Consider the following 18935-nt stretch of genomic DNA (forward strand, 5'->3'; position numbering starts at 1 on the left):
AGAGAAAAGGAAGGTGGTTGAAATAACATGGTGGAGCTGTTAAAATTTGATAACTCTGCACCTCCCACTGGAACAATATGATAAAAAGATTTATGTAAATTTAACATATACTTGTTCCAAATTGCACATAGAAATAAAGTTAAAACTCTTTAGAGGATCAGGTTATAGCATTCACTCCCAAAACTTGATGGCTGTTGGGTGTGAGGGTATCATGATAGAAGGAAAAGTAAGTGAGGTTGAGCTGGGGTGCTACACAAAGACAAGTTCAGGCAGAACAAATGAAAGTCTGATCTGAGAATCCAAAAAGCAGCAGCAGACTGGGGGAACTGGAATCATTATGGATATTAGCAAGTTAATGTGTAGCAAACTAAGAAAATTTCATAATAAAGCCAAGGCTAAGAATCAACTGATAAATGGGACCAGTACTTGCATCACTATCTGATTAAGAAGAGACAAACAGTGCTTATAAATGGTAGAAATCTTTATCTCTCCCAATTTTATTATACTGGTTTACATGGAGACATATCCCTGTAGGGTCATACAGTCTGAAAAATCTGCCTAAAGCGTTGAGTTTTCTGCTGTTCAAGCAAGTGATACAAATTACTGCTTAGAGTGTATTCTGAAGGAAAAGTGAAGCAGCTCCTTGAGTGTTAGCCTCAGAACACCTTAATTATGATGAAAGGAAATTTATAACAAAAGCATGCATGGTGGGCTGGTGAGGATGCATTCTAAGTTTGTTACCAAACCAAAATGGGTTTGCTTCTTGATGAGTTGAAATCAAAGCCTTCACCAGAAGTAGTTGTCACACAAAGTAAAATTTATTTGCAGCAAATGAGGAGTCCAGGGGAATCACTTTCAAAGCCGTGGCTCTCTAAGCAAGGGGAAAGCAGGAGCCTTTTATTTTCGATGGGGAATGAATATTCAAAAGGGAAGTTTCCTCATCACACATAGAGGTGGGTAATCGTTCACACAGGTGCAGTTTGAAAACATGCTTCCACATGTGTCACATCTTATGGTAATAAGGCTTAAGCTCCTCCTGGGGTGGAAATCTTAGCATTAAAATGAAGCAAAGGTAACTTTTAGACAAAGCTCAGCCTGTCTGCACAGGTGTCACTCTTGTAATGGGGTTTGGACTGGTTCAGGGTGGTTGATGATTGCATCTCTTAACATAACTAAAAAACAACTTTGAGAAACTAAGTGCTTTTGAAACCTCCTTTGAGTTACTAGGGAAATTAGTTTTCAGTGACAAGTTGACTTCGCATGTTTGGGTTAATCTCCCCCAAATCTCCATTTGAATGGGTTTGTCTTGGTGCTGAGAGAGCTCTGTTTCCTAGGAAATGAGCAAGGTAAAGAATGACCTTCCAGGAAGTTTAGTATATTGATGTATAAGCAACTTTATCCTCTTTCCTTTCCCTTCCTGATTTACAGCCTCTGTGACTGGTTTATGGGGGTTTTCTAAAAGATGTGATTAGCTTCACTTGCAAGAAACTTGCGAGGGGTTTCAGGGTAATGATGTGTCAGCTTTGAACTCATTCAACTCATCTGAAGGAAAATTTTTAGAGCAGGAAGGAGACAGATTCAGAGGTGCTGACTTGTGAAACCTGGTGGAAAGTGCATTTCCAGCTAAAAGAGCCAAAAGTCTAGCTTCCTAATCATGCAAAGGAAAGGAGGGTGATAACAGGCAAAAAGGGGAAAACTAAATAACAAAAGATTTACTGGCTTGTATCATCTATGCCAGAGGTCCTCCTCTCTCATAAAATGAAGAAAGCAATTGATATGGTTGCACACAGAGGTTAGAGGGAAGATGACTGGCAGCCTGACTCAAGGATGTAGGGTGGAAGGAGGAGGCTGACAAGTTTGATTAGGAGCCATGAGAGCACAACACACAGTGGGTGGAGATCAGCAAAGACCAGACTTGAAATTCACTGCTGATTAAATAAATAGTAAAGCAGATCTGTGAGCCCAGACTCAGTGAGAATGGTTTCATTTCATTAATTCATTCCCTTATTCATTGTGGTTGCATAGAGCATCTGTTAAATGCAGGGCACTCTGAGGAGCACAGATGTAACAGTTCTATCCTCACTGAGCATATAACTTAGTGTTCCAGTTATGGGGTTGCAAAACAAATTGCCCCAAAACTTAGTGGTGGGAGACAACTGTTTACGATGCTTGTGGATTATATGGGTCAGGAGTTCACCTGAGGCACAGTGGGGATGGTTTGTCTCTGCATCATGGTGTCTGGGGGCATCAGCTGGAAGATTCAAAGGCTGGTGGCTAGAATCATCTGAAGCTTATTTACTTGTTTTCTGATGGTTGGTGGGATTGGTGGTGGCTGTTAGCTGAGAACTTAGCTGTGGCATTAGCCAAAACTCCTACACATGATCTGGGCTTCCTCACAATATAGTGGTTGGGTTGCAAAGGTGAGTGCCAGAGAGAGTGAGCTAGGCATAAGCTGTATCTTTTTAATAACCTAGCCTCAGAAGTGACATAGATAGCATCAATTCTCTTGGACTCTATTGGCCAGTACCATCACAGACCCTGCTGAAATTCAAGGGGAGGGAATATCAACCCCAAATATCAGTGGAAGAAGGCCAGTCACAATGAACACAAAGCAGATATGTATGTATGTGTATATATGTACACACATAAAATCATTTTTGGAAAGTGTAATGTACCATACTTCATAAGAGTGAAAGGAAAAAGTTACCTGATCACAAAGTAAAAAGTGATTAAGTACTAGTGTTTGTGACTATTTTGTAAGTGATGGCCCAAAGAATCATACAAGTGGAAATAGACCAATAAAAAATAACACCTGAGCACTGTTTTCTAAACTCGAATCACATACGTATCACTTCCACTAGTTTTACTATTATCTTGTTACCATCTGTCCTATTATCTTAATTTTTTTCTTTAAATTAGCCTGTTATTCAAATTTTTTAAAAGCAAACTATCTATTACTACCAAAAATAAAACTTATTTTTCTCCATAATTAGTTTGCCATAAAATAAAAGCAACCTTAAATATAATAAAACAAGACAGTTGTTAGATGTTAGATCTATCGCTTTCCGATAAAGGTTCTGAGGCCGAAGTGAGCCCTCTCTTTGTCAAAAAAACATGTTAGCAGATGTTAGAAAGATGTTAAATCACGCTCATGAAAAACTGAGGTTCTCCCTTTTGCTTTAATCTGAAAGATTGAAAGAGAATGATCCCTAGTGAAAAGGTCAGTGATATTTAAGGCCAGATCTGTTCACCTTTTGGCAGCATCCTTTAAAGAGCTATCAATATTATGATCCTACTTTGTTGGCAAACACTGATTGAGAATGATAAAAGTTATAGCTTTTATCTGCCTCAACCAAGTTCCTGGGATCCATGAGGAAGACCAGCATCTAGCACAGAGCTGGTGCTTGTTAATGAATGAATGTATTTGTAACCTGCCATCTGTCAAAGGCTGGGTCCTGTGCACCTCTATGTTTTGTTTTATTTTGCGAAAACACCTCCCTGAAAGATCCAGTGAGCAATAAGAGGCCTTGGCTAGTTGGTTTCTGCATGAAGTCTAGCTACCCTATTATCTTATTACCATTCCCCACATGCTGGGAGAATTGACTTTTTGCTTCCCCTCTGTGGCATAACTAATTCCTAGACTTTACAGGACCAGCCTAAGTCCAGAGCCCCCAGGCTGACTTGCGCTTCTCAGGATGCAGGTGTCTAAATCCTGTAACAGTCATTCCTAAATGAACTATTAGCACCTGCTGGGCCCAGTTGTACTGGGCCCTAGAGATACCAGAGGACAACAAGAAATGGACACTTTCTTGGAATACAGAGAAAGGCCACTTGGGAGCAGCTATTTCTTCCCTAAAATTTAATTAATTGCTTAGCAACTGCATTGTCTTGTTGTTAGTGTTTTCTGATGAACTCTCTACTTCCTGGGGAGTTTTTCCCAGGAGAGATGACAACTTGAGAATGAGTGTGGTTTTCATGGCCTTCTCCAGCTCGACGTTTTCTTGTTTTCAGGGGTGTGGAGAAGGTCTGCAGAATGAGGGAGAGGATAAGAGCCAGACATTTATCTTCAGGGAATCCAACTTGTAGCCTTCACCCTACTCTAGGACTTCTAACAGTAGTGCTTTTCTAGGCATGGGGCTGGCGTTAACAGACCTTATTTTCGTTCTTTATTTGTAGTCGGCTACGGTGAAGCTGTCAAAACCTGTGGCTCTGTGGACTCAGCAGGATGTCTGCAAGTGGTTGAAGAAACATTGTCCAAATCAGTATCAGATCTACAGCGAGTCATTCAAACAGCATGACATAACTGGTAAAGTATGCAGTATCCAAAATATTTCACTCCCTCTCACGTTCCCATCACCATGGCCTTTCCCATACCCTTACCATGAAACAGCATCATCCTGCTGAAATTTTCTGCCCTGAGTTTACTTTAAAAGGGATGATAAATTCCAGAACCATGTGAGCCATGCTCCTTAACAAGCATAAATGGTTATCATAGAGAAGCATCGATTTTGAGAGTCCAGTAGAGAAGTATGTGGGAATCAGGGTAAGGGGTTAGGAGATTCTAGAGAAAATAAGAGTGTACCAATCCTAGAGGAAAGAAAGGGAGGAAGTCTTTCAGAGTAACTTGGTTACAGGATCAGTAGGTGGATGTTCTAAGTAGAAAAGATTTCTGAATAGGAAAATTATGAGGTGAATATACTAATATTAACCCACTGCCCCTAAAATGAATACCTTCAAAGCACAAATTAAGACTCCATTTAGACCAAGGAGCTTTGAGTATTATCTGTGGAAGCACTTGGAAGCAGAAAAGATGACAGTGTAATGAACTATATGTAAAAGGCCTTAGGATCAAATCTCTCAATTGGAGGATGGGATGGGCATCAGGGAGTGGATGGGTCCACCGTGGGAGCCCGTCAGAGGAAGGGGGTCTTTTCCAGACTTCACCCGCCCTGCTGCCCTGAGATTCTGCTTACGTGTGGTTAGCATTCCTCCCTCTCTCCTCCTTTGCAAATGCTGTGTTGAAAGATAGGACTGAAGAACCTGCTCTGTGCACCAAAACTGTGCTTCAGTGGGAAAAGTGTAAAGTCCTGATTCTGTTCCAGAGTCTTCATTTTCTTCTAAGAGAAAACTGATACTCTAGTGGGAAAGTGACTTGCTCTTGAGTAGCTCAGCACTCTAGATGCCAAGCCTCTTTTTAAACTCATACTTTCTATCTTTAGAAATTGTGATTAATCTCTCTATATTCTATTCACCCTGTTACTTTGAAAAGGAGCACGTTAAGCTGAAAGTATTTATTTTTGCAGTTCAGTACTTACTCTGTAGCTTTCAGATCTGGGCAAGACCACATCTCCTTAGGGCAGAACTTCATGGGTGATTTTCAAAGTGTGTTCCATGGAGCCCTTGGGTGCACTAGAGGCTGCTAAAGGGGCAAGATTTGGGTTGAGATGAGTATGTCGACCAAAGCCACTCCTTTTATGTCTGTTTTACATATTCAAATTGTACAGGCAACTTGATTTGGATAAAAGGGTTCTAATACTAAATAATGTTTAAAAAAACACTGAACTAGATTATCATAGATTCCTGCTGACCGAGTTGGTAATGTTTAAATATATAAGGAACACACTCAAGTGCATCTCAAGCTGAGTTAACAGAATGAAATCCTCCTAATTTAAGTATTAAAATGGTCTTTACTGCCCTTTCTTTCTGATTCCAACTACAGATAATGGCCCTTTTGGATGAAATTCTTGAAATCCTGAAGGCAGTGTCATTACTTAGCTTAGATTCTAAGTGTCTAGGTTTTTTTCTTAGTCCCTCCCATAAGAATATAAGAAAATTCTATACAGAGTCAGTCATTTCACCCCGAAAAGTAATCAATCAGTAACCATTTCGTTGATTACGGTAGCCTTCATTGCATAGTGTCTGCTTAATGTTTCTTAATGCCTGGGTGATAGTAATGGCAAAGCCTTTCTCATGATCTTATTTGAAAGTAGTGTTATCTTTTATTAGGGATGAGAGTTATGAGATACCCTTGAGGGAAGGGTGAGCATTTATAATGGTTTGAAGAGGGTGAGCATTACGCCCCGCAGAAATAAAGATCTCATGCTTCAATGCTTATGGAGTAAATGGTACTACTTCCCAAGGCTTTCTGCTAAGTGACATGAGGAAAGGGGGTTTCAAACAGCTGTCATATTGCTTTTGGTAGCACACTTGGTCTCCATGAGACATTGCTGGTGTTGGTAAATTGCAACCTTCTTGGGATCTCGGGCAAGCTGCTTAAGCTGAGCAAGTTATTTAACTTGACTTCCTCATCTCCAAAATAGAGACAATGATAATACCTGCCTCAGAGTTATTGTGACGATTAAATGAAATAATGTAAGAAAACCGCTAAGAGGACCATTTATTGACACCATCTACATGCCAGCATTGCACCTTACATGTCAAGACTCATCTGGAGGTGTCTAGAAGCATACCTACCACTACTTCATTCTAAGGGCAGCCTGTTTCCTGGCAAGAAAAGACAGCAGGGAATTATTTGGGAACTTAGAGAACAGAGAGAGTGATTTTGGATTAACATTTGGCCCACGTCTTTTTGACTTCACCAATCTGAGGCCTCAGAAGCCCGCTGTTCTCCCCTGTTTTCTGGCCCCTGCCTATCCAAGGGTGAATGTAAAGTACTCAAATGATCACAAGTGCCAAGTGGCCAGAAAATAGATTTCAGGACTTAAGCCAGCCTGCAGTTACAAGCCCTAGGATGCTAGAAACTTTGGGCATCCTGGTCCCCTTGGAGGCTGTGATAAACAGGGCAAGGAGGTTTGGAAAAATCAAGACATGATGAAGGAGCAAACCTCAACACCCTGTGCAGGCAGTAGAGTGACTTAGGGTGAGGGCAGGGCAGTGGTTACAAGTGCCAAGTCAAAGCCCAGAGCTGCAACTTAGCTGTGTGATTTTGTGCAGGTTACTCGGTATGCTTCGGCTTTCTTTACCTGGAAAAAGGAGATGATAATACCCACCTCCTACTGTTGCTGTGAGAGTAGTTTACGGTCATAGTAAGCAAGTATTGAATGTTAGCCGCCGCTGTTTTCCTAAGTGCTGTTCTGATTTCTGTGAAAACATCTATCTTATCCTAAAAATTGGGAAATGACCATCTAAGTGGGGGACGGGAAAGTGGGCTGGTAAATACCCTGTGTTTCTCTGCAAGGCTACAATAAGGATGTTCTTGTGTCTCTCATTTATGCTTAGATTCTCTTGAATACTGCTGTTCATTTATTTTTCTTAAAGTAAGGATCTCCAATATCATGCTCATCAAGGAAGCATGTTATATCAATGTAACATACAAACAATCCCCTAATTTAGAGGCAGATGGTACAGTGATGGTAAATAAAAAGGACATATATTACATGGAAAGAAGAAGACAAAGAATATGGGCTGTGTGATCATAGACCTGAGTCAGCGTCTCCCCTCTGGTCCTCACCTCCAGTCTTTGACAAGTAATAATAGCTGGACAACACCACACAAGTTAGTTTCTCATCAGTGAAATGAGAATAATCTTTATCTTAAAGGGTTGTTGGGAAGATTAAATGGGATGATGCATGTGAAGGGCCTAGCTTAATGCCTGATATGCAGTAGACATTTATCCACTTAACAAATATTTATGGAGCATTTACCCTGTACCAGGTTTTGGGAATGCAGCAATAAATAAGATGGTCAGTGATCTGTATAGGGAAAACATTGTGCTTCCATGGAAAACCATGCATCATCAATAGCACAACATTTTGGGTTATCTGGTTCTGGTCCTTCAGAGCTTTTTTGTAACTCTGTATGTTGTAGATAACTGATAGTAATACAAAATAATTCTTGGCGTAGATGTGTAAATTCTGTCCCACAGAGGTTCAGTTGACTTACCTAGGCACAGTGGAAAAGGTGAGTTTTGCCTCCCATTTAAACGTGTTTTATTCTTCCAGATCTATAAAGGTGCCTGCTGTTTGAATTCTCCTTTGAGCTGATTGTCATATCTTACATTATTCTCATTAATGAGTTAAATAAAAAAAAAAGTGTTCATTTTTGTATTTGATGAGAGGCGTGATTTTAACCTTTTTTGAAAATTACCCTTTAACCTTGGTGGTTGTTTAATTTTTTTAATTTATCTTTCAGCCAGAAATTCCACGAGATTAACATTTTCCTGATGCCTTTGTTTGAAGGATGTTAAGTTGTAAACAAACTTTCCTGCCTCTTTCCCCAAAGTCTGAGAAAACCTGAGATATGTTTTAACCCACCAGCTTTCAAAACCTTTTGCAAATTTCCTGTTAGAAATTCATTGTGTCTAGAAGGCACCTGCTATTTTGTGGCAGATGTGTGTAATCAGAAGAGAAGCTACTAGTGTTAACTCCCTGCAGAAGTGCTCTTAAAAGGCATAAGATGGTTAGAACACCTGAGAGGCATTAGGATAGATAGATTTAAATCATCAGATTAGGCTTGAAGGAAAGAAATTTGTCTATTTTCCTGTGCTTGCAAAATTGCTTCCCCAGCTTTCTGAGGTCCAGCTTGGAATGCTGACGAGCAAGCTCTGCTGGGGCCAGGTGTAAGCTCACAGGCGACTCTCAGATTCTCTTTTATGCACAGTTAACAATCTTTGCAAGTTGGAGGCCATTTCAGCCCCTGGCTGTGCCTGATAGTCTTCCTGTGGTGGTTCCTGCAGTCAGCTCACCTCCTTCAGCGTCAGGTCCTCCATCTGTAAAGGGTTCTTTCCCTACCAACTTTAAAGACTTATTTTCATGGGTGAAGCACTTAGTGCTCCCCAGAATACAAAATATTTTTAAAAGCTATTTTGAATATGTAAAAGGTTTTCATATAGTCTGCTTCATGGAACAGCACTGGGAATCCTTCAGATATCTAGAGTTCTGCAGCAATAAAGAGTTATCATGTGAGTCTCCCCTGAAATGGTCAGAATTGACTTGTCATATTTCTCAATGGTCTCCTACAAAATAGGTGAATGCTGCTGGTCCTTTTTGTGCTTCAACCACTGCCCACTTGTACCTCATTCCCCCTTGCAAAATATTCTGCTGAGATGTAGCGCCCTGAAATTTGGCCATTTGGCTGAGGCTATTGAAGAAAAGGAAAACTTCTTTATCTTTTCCAGACCTTTGGATTGTGGCCCTGTGCATTTGCTAACATTGTTCCTTTCAGTGCTAATTTCTCTGAGCTGTTCCACCCCTTTATCTTTCGCTCTTGTCTTCCTAGTCTTTTATCATGGTTAGAGTTACCCATGGAGACCAGTGGGGTGTGTAGTTAACGAGTGTCAAAAGAAGTGGAATAATTACTTTATGGGATGTACCTGTGAGAATACTGCTTTGTAGAATCCAGGATAGCCACAGAAAGTGTGTGCATATTTAACTACCACACTGCCTCGTGTGTACATTTTTTTTGTCTTTATTGTAGTTTTCCCACTGGATATTGTGTTCTACTTTTCTATATCTTTGTATTTTGTTACATTTCTCGTTTGTATGAACTGTTCTGCATGTTTTTTATTGAACTTTGACAAGATTTTATATCTGCAAAGTTTTGACATCATCAGGGCATGAGTTGTTTCCCGTAAGTTAATTTTCCAATAGCATTTATTCTTCATTTTTAACCCCCTTTGATAGAAAGCTTACTAACGTCACCTTTATACTCCTCAGCATCCTTAACCTGAAGATGCTGAACTTGGTTGTCCTGATGATGCAGGATAGTAGACTTGTGAATATTGGAAAGGATTTTAGGTGTCATCCAAGTTTTCATGGCATTGATAAAAAATAGCTCTTTGAATGAGAAGTATAAATGGAGATCAAAATATCAGCTTCATGCCTCATAAAGCTTTCTGGAGAATGTCATTTAGGTCTTCAGACAAACTGATTTGCTAAGAGTATTTTCTTTCTAAATTAGGCATTGTGGTCACTGGCACACCTGGGCACTACTCTTTCTACTATGTGGTAGACTGCATCAGGCACACAAGTCACGGGCAAGGACAGAACATAAGACTGGGCTGAGCAAGCCCATTTCCTGCTGCCAAAGGCACCAAATAGAGGACAGGAGAGAGGCCAGGAGTATTAGCCAGGCAAGTCCTTCCGTAAGGGAATAGGAAGAGTGGGGAGTGATTGTCCCTCTACCAGTTCAGCCAAATGTCTCCCCAGGTATCCTTGCCAACATCCCTGCTATGTGGCCAGCCAACCTTTGCTTGAACACCTCCAGGGGTGAGAATTTCATAATTTTTTAAAAGCAACATTTTTTTGGTCCAAGATTTTGGATTGTGGTGGTGATGCTGGTGGTGGTTATAGTGTTTGGTTTTCCTTACTCCCTCCTGCTCTAAGCTGCAGGCCTGCTTTGCATGGCTTTCAGATGCCATGCTCTCTTCTGTCATGCTCAAACCCACTCACTTACCTGGATAATCAAACTTCCCCTTCAGGCTTTAGTTTGGATGCCTCCTCCTACAGAAAACCTTTCTCAGTTCTCATCTGGATTACGTAACCCATCCTTTGGCTCCCGGGACAGGATCTGTTGTAGGACTTGTCATATTAAGTTGCTAGTTGAAAATATTAATTATAGAGAGTTCTGTTGAGGTTTAACTGAAACCCCCTCCAAGGTCTTGTTTAGGTTTCCAGATTAGAAACCTTTTCTGAAGAAAGCTCTGATGACCGTTCCCAGTACAGATTCTTGCTGCCAGGCCTCATGGAGCCATGGTGCCATCTCCCAGTCCTTTCCTTCATCCCAGTAGACTGTTGACTGGATATCCCAAAATGCCTCCTGCCAAGTTCCCTCTTCATCGCTAGATGTCCTCCTCCTGACACACGGAGAAGTTTTATACTGATAGGATTTCCCTAAAAATTTTTACCTTCTACTCCATCTATCTGCTCCTTCCTCTTGTCTCAGAAGACATGCGCTGTTCCCTTCTACAGGTAACCTTTTCTGCCTCTACTTTAACCAGACATCTCCTATTTTCTCTGGATATTTGCTTCCTTATAGTCATTCTGTCATCTTCAATCTAGCTACACTGGCTTCTTCCTTTCTCTCTAAATAGTTTCATTTCAGCCCCTTAATTAATCCCTCTCTATACTTTTCACTTATTTGCTAAATCATAGTTAATTCATTTATTTAAAATTACATAGCCACCACCGCATACCAGGCAGAGTACTACAACCAACAGCTTCAGAATACACACTTTCTTCAAGTTCATGAGAGTTAGTCACCATGATATACTAGATGCCAGGCCATAAGAAAGTCTCAATGAATTTCAGAAAACTGAAGTCTTACAGGGTGCGTTCTCTGAGCACAACAGAATTAAATTAGAAATCATTAACAAATGTTGGGGAGGAAAATAATTTTCCCTCTAACCTTCTGGAGTTCTTGGCTGAGATACTCCCTGTAATAAAGGACAGATTAACAGGAGAAAAACGAAAGTTTAATAACATGTCTACATGGGAGAAACCCAGGAAAACCAAGTAACTCACCAAAATGGCCAAAGTCTTCACTTTAGATACCATCCTCAGCTAAAGACAAAAGAGAATGTTGGGGGTGAGGAGAGTCAGGAGTTTTAAAGAGAAAAAAGATAGTTCACAGGTAGTGAAAAGGACCACTTGGCCACACAGAAACAATGGGGCACAGGAGGGAGTCTAACAAACAGACTTTTCTAGGTTTTTCCCTGCCTATCATATAGTTCATGTTATGCTATGGTGATAGCTCCCTTCCTGAAGGGGTTTTATTATCTGAATTCTTTTAGGTAGTTAGGGGCAGATGACAAGAAGAACTTTGAGTCTTTTGTTTCTTAAAAATAATCAGCCTAAAGTAATGCTCATGTTAAAGAGACACATTTTGGGATGGCAAATTTTGTTCCCCTTCACAAGATATCAGAAAAGTCCCAAATAATTAGGAGCTTAACACTCATCCAAGTAACCACATGAGTGAAGAAAGTCACAAGAGAAATTAGAAAATATTTTAAACTGAATGATAATAGAAACATAATTTTTTAAACATTTGTGTGGTGCAGCTGCAGTTGAACTTAGAGGAAAATTATAGTGTTAAATGCTATATTAGAAAGAAGAAATTCTTGAAATCAATGAATTAAATTTTCAACTTAAGAAGTTAGAAAAGGAAGAACACATTAATCACAAAGTAAGAACTGAAATCAATGAGACAAAAAACATACAAGAACATGTGGTTCTTTGAAAAGATCAACAAAAGTAATAAATGGCTAGCTAGACTGTAAAGGAAAAGAGACAGTATCCGGAAAGAAAGTGGGGATATCACTAAATTTTCTACATCATTAGAAGATAATAGAATATTATGAACAAGTTTATCCCAATAAACTTAACAACTTAGATGAAATTGACAATTTCCTTAGAAGCCATAACTTAACAAAACTGACTGAAGAAAGCTAGGAAATCTAAATAAAACACATATCTCTTGATAAATTAAACTTTTAATCAGCTCCCACAAAGAAAACTCCAAGCACAGGCTTTCCCAGTGAATTAAAACAGTCAAGTATTAGCAGCCAAACTTACACAAATTCTTTCAGGAAATAAAAGAAAAGAGAAGCACTTCCAAACTCATTTTGTGAGACCAGAGTAACCCTGACACGTGGTATGGTATAGACCAATATCCTTCATGAATATAAACCTAAAAACCTGGACAAAATACAAGCGAATTGAATCTAGTGATAGACAAAAAGGATATTACATCATGGCCATGTGTGCATAGGAATGGAAGGTTGATTCAGTTTTTGAAAATAAATGAAGAAAGTCATATGGTCATCTCACCAGACACAGAAGGGACTTTCTGTGGTGATGAAAATACTTTATGTCTTTCCCAAAAGTTATCTACTTGGCAGTTCAAATGTGTGAAATTTATTGTATGTAAATTATCTCTCAGTAAAGTTGGTTTTTAAAAACTTGTGTGCTTTCCAAATTTTCTAAAATAGCATCCTGTTTTTAAAAGGAAAAAGTGGAAATGTCACCCTCCATCTTTCCGTACTGGCTATAGGATCATTTAGATTAAAGATGGTAGATGGATGGATGGATGGATGGATGTGGTTTTATATTCATTTATCTGTTATATATAGAGGCAGAGATTGAGTTTAAAAATCTACTTTGTGCATTTTTCACTGGAAGAACAATCTGAAGATAGCAGAACATTCTTACAAAAAAGGTGCATAGTTTTACCAGTTGTTGGAAGATTACCCCTGATAAAAGGAGAACAACTTGCTTGTGTTATTGGGGTTCTGCTCATCTGAGCCTACACTACTGCATCCAAAACTTCTGGATTTCACAGATAAGTTAAATTTCAGAAAATATTTTCACAATGGCATATAGTTACCACCTTCGTATTTTATGAATTAATATTTTAAATTAAAAGCTACCCTCACGACCATTTTACAAACCAAAGAAATTTTAACAAAAAAACCTCACAATTTAAAAATGGAATAAATTTTACTTTAAGAAAAGCATACAATTATTTTTCTCTCTCCCATTTTCATCACAGAACTGCTACTAAGAACACAGTCTACTTTGTAGACTAACATGAGGAAACTACTGCTCTAAGGAGACACATCGATATCTTAAATACAGAATTTATTATTAGTGATGATATTTGACAGGATGAGAATGGAAGTTGCCACCCAATGAACTATGTGTTGTTTTATAGATAGAGAACTACAACAGAAGGAAGATCCTTTTTTTAACCAATAGCATACACTTAAATACACCCCATACACTGCTCTTCTATTAACTGACTGCCCACTGTAGAATTATTACAATCAAGACTACACTTACAGGTGGGAGGATTCTTACAGCTACCTGATTCAAGGTTTTTTGGGATATTTTACCCCTCCCCTCTCTGCTTTTGTATGTCTTGTAGTTTGGGAAACTGAGACTGAAGGGGAAGGTTTGCCTAGGTCCCGTGGCCAGGAAATGGAGAGCCACATCAGGAACCAGCTTTCTGAACCCTTATCCAGTACTCCTCTCACTTCCCAGACACCCTACTGTCTTTTCCCAGCCAGCCCCAGAGAGCAGACCCAGCCACTGGCTTCTGAGAGCTCAGAAAGGCAATGCCAGCAGGAGGAAAACTCTTATCAAAGTTGTAACTATGCTTTAGAAAGCCCCTGACATCTTTAATAATGCCTGTTGTCTCTTGGAGGCTTTCTGAACAAGAGGATCTGCTGAGAACTGTGTGTATGTGATGAGAGGATGCCTGTCATGTACCTAGAACTGTGCCTGGAACTGTTCAGTGCTAGCAAATTACCAGATCGCAATCTTGCAAGCTGTTACAGATGAAGCGAGGTTGAGAGTTCAGTGGGCAACTCAAGGTAAGTACAGTTGCTGAGCACTTAACATCAGGTGGACCTACTGCACAGGCTTGTTGGGATATCAGAGAAGTTAAAATCTGGAAAATCCGTAGAGCGGTGCCTGGCACATTGTTGGGGCTCAATAAATGTTACCTATCGTCGTCAACATGGGTCTGTGTTTGGTGAATTGATAAGCATTTAATGGGCACCACTATGGGCCACACACTGTGCAACCTGTAGTGGGATAGAAATGTGGGACACCGGGGGTTCTGTGATGTAAGACTGGAAAGAACCTTCCCCGTCTCCTGTTACTCACGTAAATAAACAGAGGCCCAGAGCTAAACTGAGTTGCACAAGGGCACACAATTTCTTAGATTATCAGAAAATGTTAAAAGGTAGGTCACACTGCTATGGGAGGATAGCAGACTCATTCTTAGGAAAAGTCCAGCAAGTTGCCTCACATCAAAGTAATCAGAGTGGGGGCCTGGAGTGGACAAGACCCTTTTAGTAAGCATTTTTTTCCACGCCAAATTCCAGGAGCAGAAAGAGGATTTCATAGCCACAAACTCAATCTCATACTTCCTTACTTTCAACCAGCTTTTCCTCCTCTTTATTCCACTTTTCTACTCCCCTATGAGAGTGTCGCGTGATACTAAATCAAATATGACCAAAAGTCTTACTTCCTTTGCTGCTTGCTTTGAACCCTGAGCTTTTCACCCTATCCGAGAAATTCAGTTGAGTAAGCACAATCTCTTTTAATAAGTCCCTGTTTGCTTTTTTAGCTGCTATATCCATTTGATTTTTTTTTTTTTTTTTTTTTTACTGAAGGCTCTGTTAATTACTCTGTCATACTATTTTGTTTTTGTGTGTTCTTGGGAAGTACTGAAGTCAGATTGCAAAATTAGAGATCCCCTCCCCTTGGTTTTGCTCCCAATCCCTGTTTGAATATTAATGTACCATGTACTGTCTTCTCGTCGAGTCAGATTCCCCATCTTTATAGAGCCCCAGGTTGCATGGGCAGAACCTCTGTCTTCACAGTCTATTTGAGGGCCTGGAAATGATGCCCTTTTACAGGCAATCAGCTAAGTGGACCGACGACTCTCTTCCTTCAAATGGCATAGTTTATGGTGATGAGCGTGATGCCATATGTTATTGATGAGGAAACTGAAGCCCACACATGGGATTGATTAAGATCCTGTGGCACTGATTTGATGAACTACTACTGTCCTCAAGAGATTTTGGCCAGTGACAGTCTAGGCCATTGTGTTCGGACTTTCATGTTCCTCATTCAGAGTCTCATTAGATGTATTTTTCAATTCCTATGTTAACTTTAGGGTAATGTGACTGTTAAGTGTGCAATTGCTCTTGGCAGGCTTCATATCTTAGATGGTTATGAAAGCTTAGAGAAAGCATGCATGGTGGGGACCTAGAATGGAGGCCCCTCCGCTGGTCATTCACTGTGTGTGACCTTGGCCAAGTCTCTTTAACCTCTCTGAGACTCAGTTTCACTTTCTCTGAAATATAATTATGATAATGTGTACCTTACAAAATTGGTATCAGTTATTATTGGCCTGCCGTTGTATGGAATCCATACAGAGATTTGTGAGAAGCAAAAGACAGTATAAAAATTACTTTGCAAATGGTAAAGAATAATATAAATGTGTGTGTGTGTATATCTGTACACGTATATGTATGTGTGTATGCATACATATATGTGTGTGTGGTTTTTGTTTCATTGTTAAGAGTATCTCAGTTCTCTAATTAGGCCCCTAAAACCCATCAGTCAGCTTCAGTTTCCCCAGCCCACCAAAATTTTGCTTTGCTCAATGCATTTTTGAGTAGTAATAATTATTGTAAATAAACATCAGCTTATGTCCCAAACATATACTTAGGATCGAATACTCCCAAGATATTTCTCTAGTAACTCAGAATATAAAGAGTTCAGAAGATTTGGTTCTTGCCCTTAGGGAAATTATCAATGTTGGGGAAACCATATATTTTTTAAATTATTTATTGAGTGGTTACATGCCAGGCACTCCAACAAGAATTTTGCACATATATATATATTATTTAATTTTATCTTCACAACCCTGTAAGGTAATATTATTATGCTCATTTTACAAATGAGGAAAATGAGACTCAGAAAACTTAGATATCTTGTCTTATGTCATACAAGCCTAAAAGAGGCAAAGTCAAGGTTTTAACCCAGGATTGTCTGAATCCAAACCTCATGTTTTGACCTCTATGATATGAAAAATAGCATCTTACAAGTATGAGTAACTCAGAAAATAAACATAGGGTAAGTACTGTAGAAGATGTGAGAAGGAACTCATATCTGTGAGTTTGGTTGATTAGGAACTCTGCTTGCAGGAGGCTGAATTTGTCCTGCATAAAATTTTGGAAAAGAAAGTCCTTAAAATATCAAGTTGTACTTAAATATTTTGTTTGACCCGTAGAGAATTTCAAAGGAAAATGTAACAGCTTTTTGAGCCATGGACCACACCACTCCCTATTGCCTCATACCCTGCCTCTTCTCACACTTGTGTCACCTGTCTGAGCCTGAAAGCATTTGGGTTTATGAACCCTGAGGAAGGAATCAGTGTTGGAGGCAGAGATAGATCAGAAGAGTAGATTGAGAGCTACATTAGAGAAGGCTTTGAGTGTCAGGCTACGGAAATAGATTTTCCTCTCTTAGGTTCATTCAATGTCAGTGTCATAGCATTGTTAATGATGAGTGAGGTGACAAGCTCAAAACTCTTGGAAAAAATCAGCTAACTGTGTGGATGAGAGAGAGTGCCGATGTCTGAGTTGTTGGCCCAGGTGGACCATGAAGCTATTGGATAGTTTTTTTCGCTATTTCTAGCCTTTCCCTTTCTCAGTCTGCAACGGCGGTTTCACACCTAGCTGCCTTTCCACAAAGCCCCCATCTCTCTCTGCTTTCATTATTCTGAGAGTAGACACCAATGATGATGAATTTCCTTAACATCTCTCCCTGCAATATTATTTGTATTTATACCCCTCCTTACCTACTTCCTTTCTGTCTCTGAGCAAAAGATGTTCTCTCTCCCAAAGCTAATACCCTAACCTGTGCTCTTCTCTCTGCCTATCTGGCCCTCCCTGCTCCCACACCAGAATTTGGCTCATCTGCTTTTCCCTTGCTTCTGGTTCTTCAGACATTCTGCCTCTACTTGTGCTTTTCACTTGGAAAACATGCAGTATCCTGTACACATCCCTGCTTTCTATTCTTACTGGTCTAGGTTTTCGTAGACTCTTCCCGGAACAATCTTCTGTGGTTCTATTTCATGCCTCTCTAGGAAAGCATCTATTCTTTTTTCTTTTTAAATCAGACTCGACCAAGTCACTTCCAGCTTGAAAACACTTATTGTCTATTAGATAAAGTCCAGATTCTTAAGTTTGGCATGTAAGGCCCTTCATAAACAGTCCTTAGGTCCGTTTTTGGCCATTCCTCATGCCCATCCTATCCCAAAGTGCAGACCACTCTCATTCTTGCCCCAACATAGTTTACCTTGTGAACTTTTAGTAATTTTCAAGGGCTAAGTCAAATTATTTCTCTCTTCCCTTCTCTCTCTGGGCCTTTCCAGGCAGACTTAATTTTTCCATTCTGTATTTTCTTTACATTTTTTGCAATGAATGAATGACAGCTATTATTGTTAACATTATAACACTTATCACGTTATATTGTTATTTGGTTACATGTTTATCTCCCTTCCACCAGCCCAGAAACTCCTCTAGGGAAGAAATAGCGTCTGATTTATCTTACTATCTCTAGCTGTGTTAACCCAGTGTCTGGCATAAAATAGACCTTTAATAAGTGTTGATTGGATTAAATTGAGTTTGTTCTTCCTTTGATAGGCTGAGCATTGAACTTAAAGCATTTCTTCATTTCTGTTGATAAGAATACTTTGATTAGTCCCCCAGTTTCCTGATTTGCCTCCTTTTCATGAAGCTCATCCTATACTCTCTTATCTGCAGCTTCTTATAATTACATTGTACTGATGTTCAAGTCTGTCTTCCTGTCTCATTCTTGGAGAAGCTCCATTTTGCTTTTTTAAAGAACTCCTATTTTGGATCTGTACTAAGCCCCCAAATGCCATCTTTAAGTGTACTTGAATGACAGACTCTTGAAATTTTGCCGGGTCCAGAGTCCCAGACTCGCTTCAGGCAGTTCTTCCCAGGGATATTTTGGCAGGCTCTGTCTGGATCTCTGCTCAGCACCAAGAGTGATTGTCACAGTGTTGTGGAAGCTCGCTGGGCCCACCAAAATTCAAGAGACAGGTGTTATTTTGTAGGGTAGAAAGAATATCCTTTGTCTGAAAAGCTTCTGTTGAGGGCAACAGGGCAGGAATACAATCTGTCACACCATAGGTACATTTAGTGCTAATTTGCCTGCGTTTCACAGGTAACAAAGAGTAATACAAATATAGCATTATTGTTTCAGACATCCAGATGTCTGGATTTGGGTACAACAATGCTAGATTTTGATTTCTAGCCCTTCATGACAAATTAGCTAGCCACAAACTGCCTTAATGAGATTGATACTATCTCAGAGATTACAGTTTACACAGGACAAATGAGAACAGTGAATGGCTTAAGTATGGTTATGTTG

General features: G+C 39.7%; 1 protein-coding gene across 3 annotated transcripts in view; it reads left to right on the forward strand.

Annotated features, from left to right (window-relative positions):
• Positions 1–18935, forward strand: part of SAMD12 (sterile alpha motif domain containing 12) — a 382037-nt gene that overhangs the window by 164563 nt on the left and 198539 nt on the right. For all 3 annotated transcript variants that reach the window (XM_046642230.1, XM_046642232.1, XM_046642233.1), the window contains exon 3: positions 4177–4306. In XM_046642230.1, coding sequence (XP_046498186.1) covers positions 4177–4306 — 130 coding nt within the window. The remainder of the gene's footprint in view (positions 1–4176; positions 4307–18935) is intronic.

The sequence above is a fragment of the Equus quagga genome, chromosome 16 (genome assembly GCF_021613505.1).
Source record: "Equus quagga isolate Etosha38 chromosome 16, UCLA_HA_Equagga_1.0, whole genome shotgun sequence".
NCBI classification, from domain to species: domain Eukaryota; kingdom Metazoa; phylum Chordata; class Mammalia; order Perissodactyla; family Equidae; genus Equus; species Equus quagga.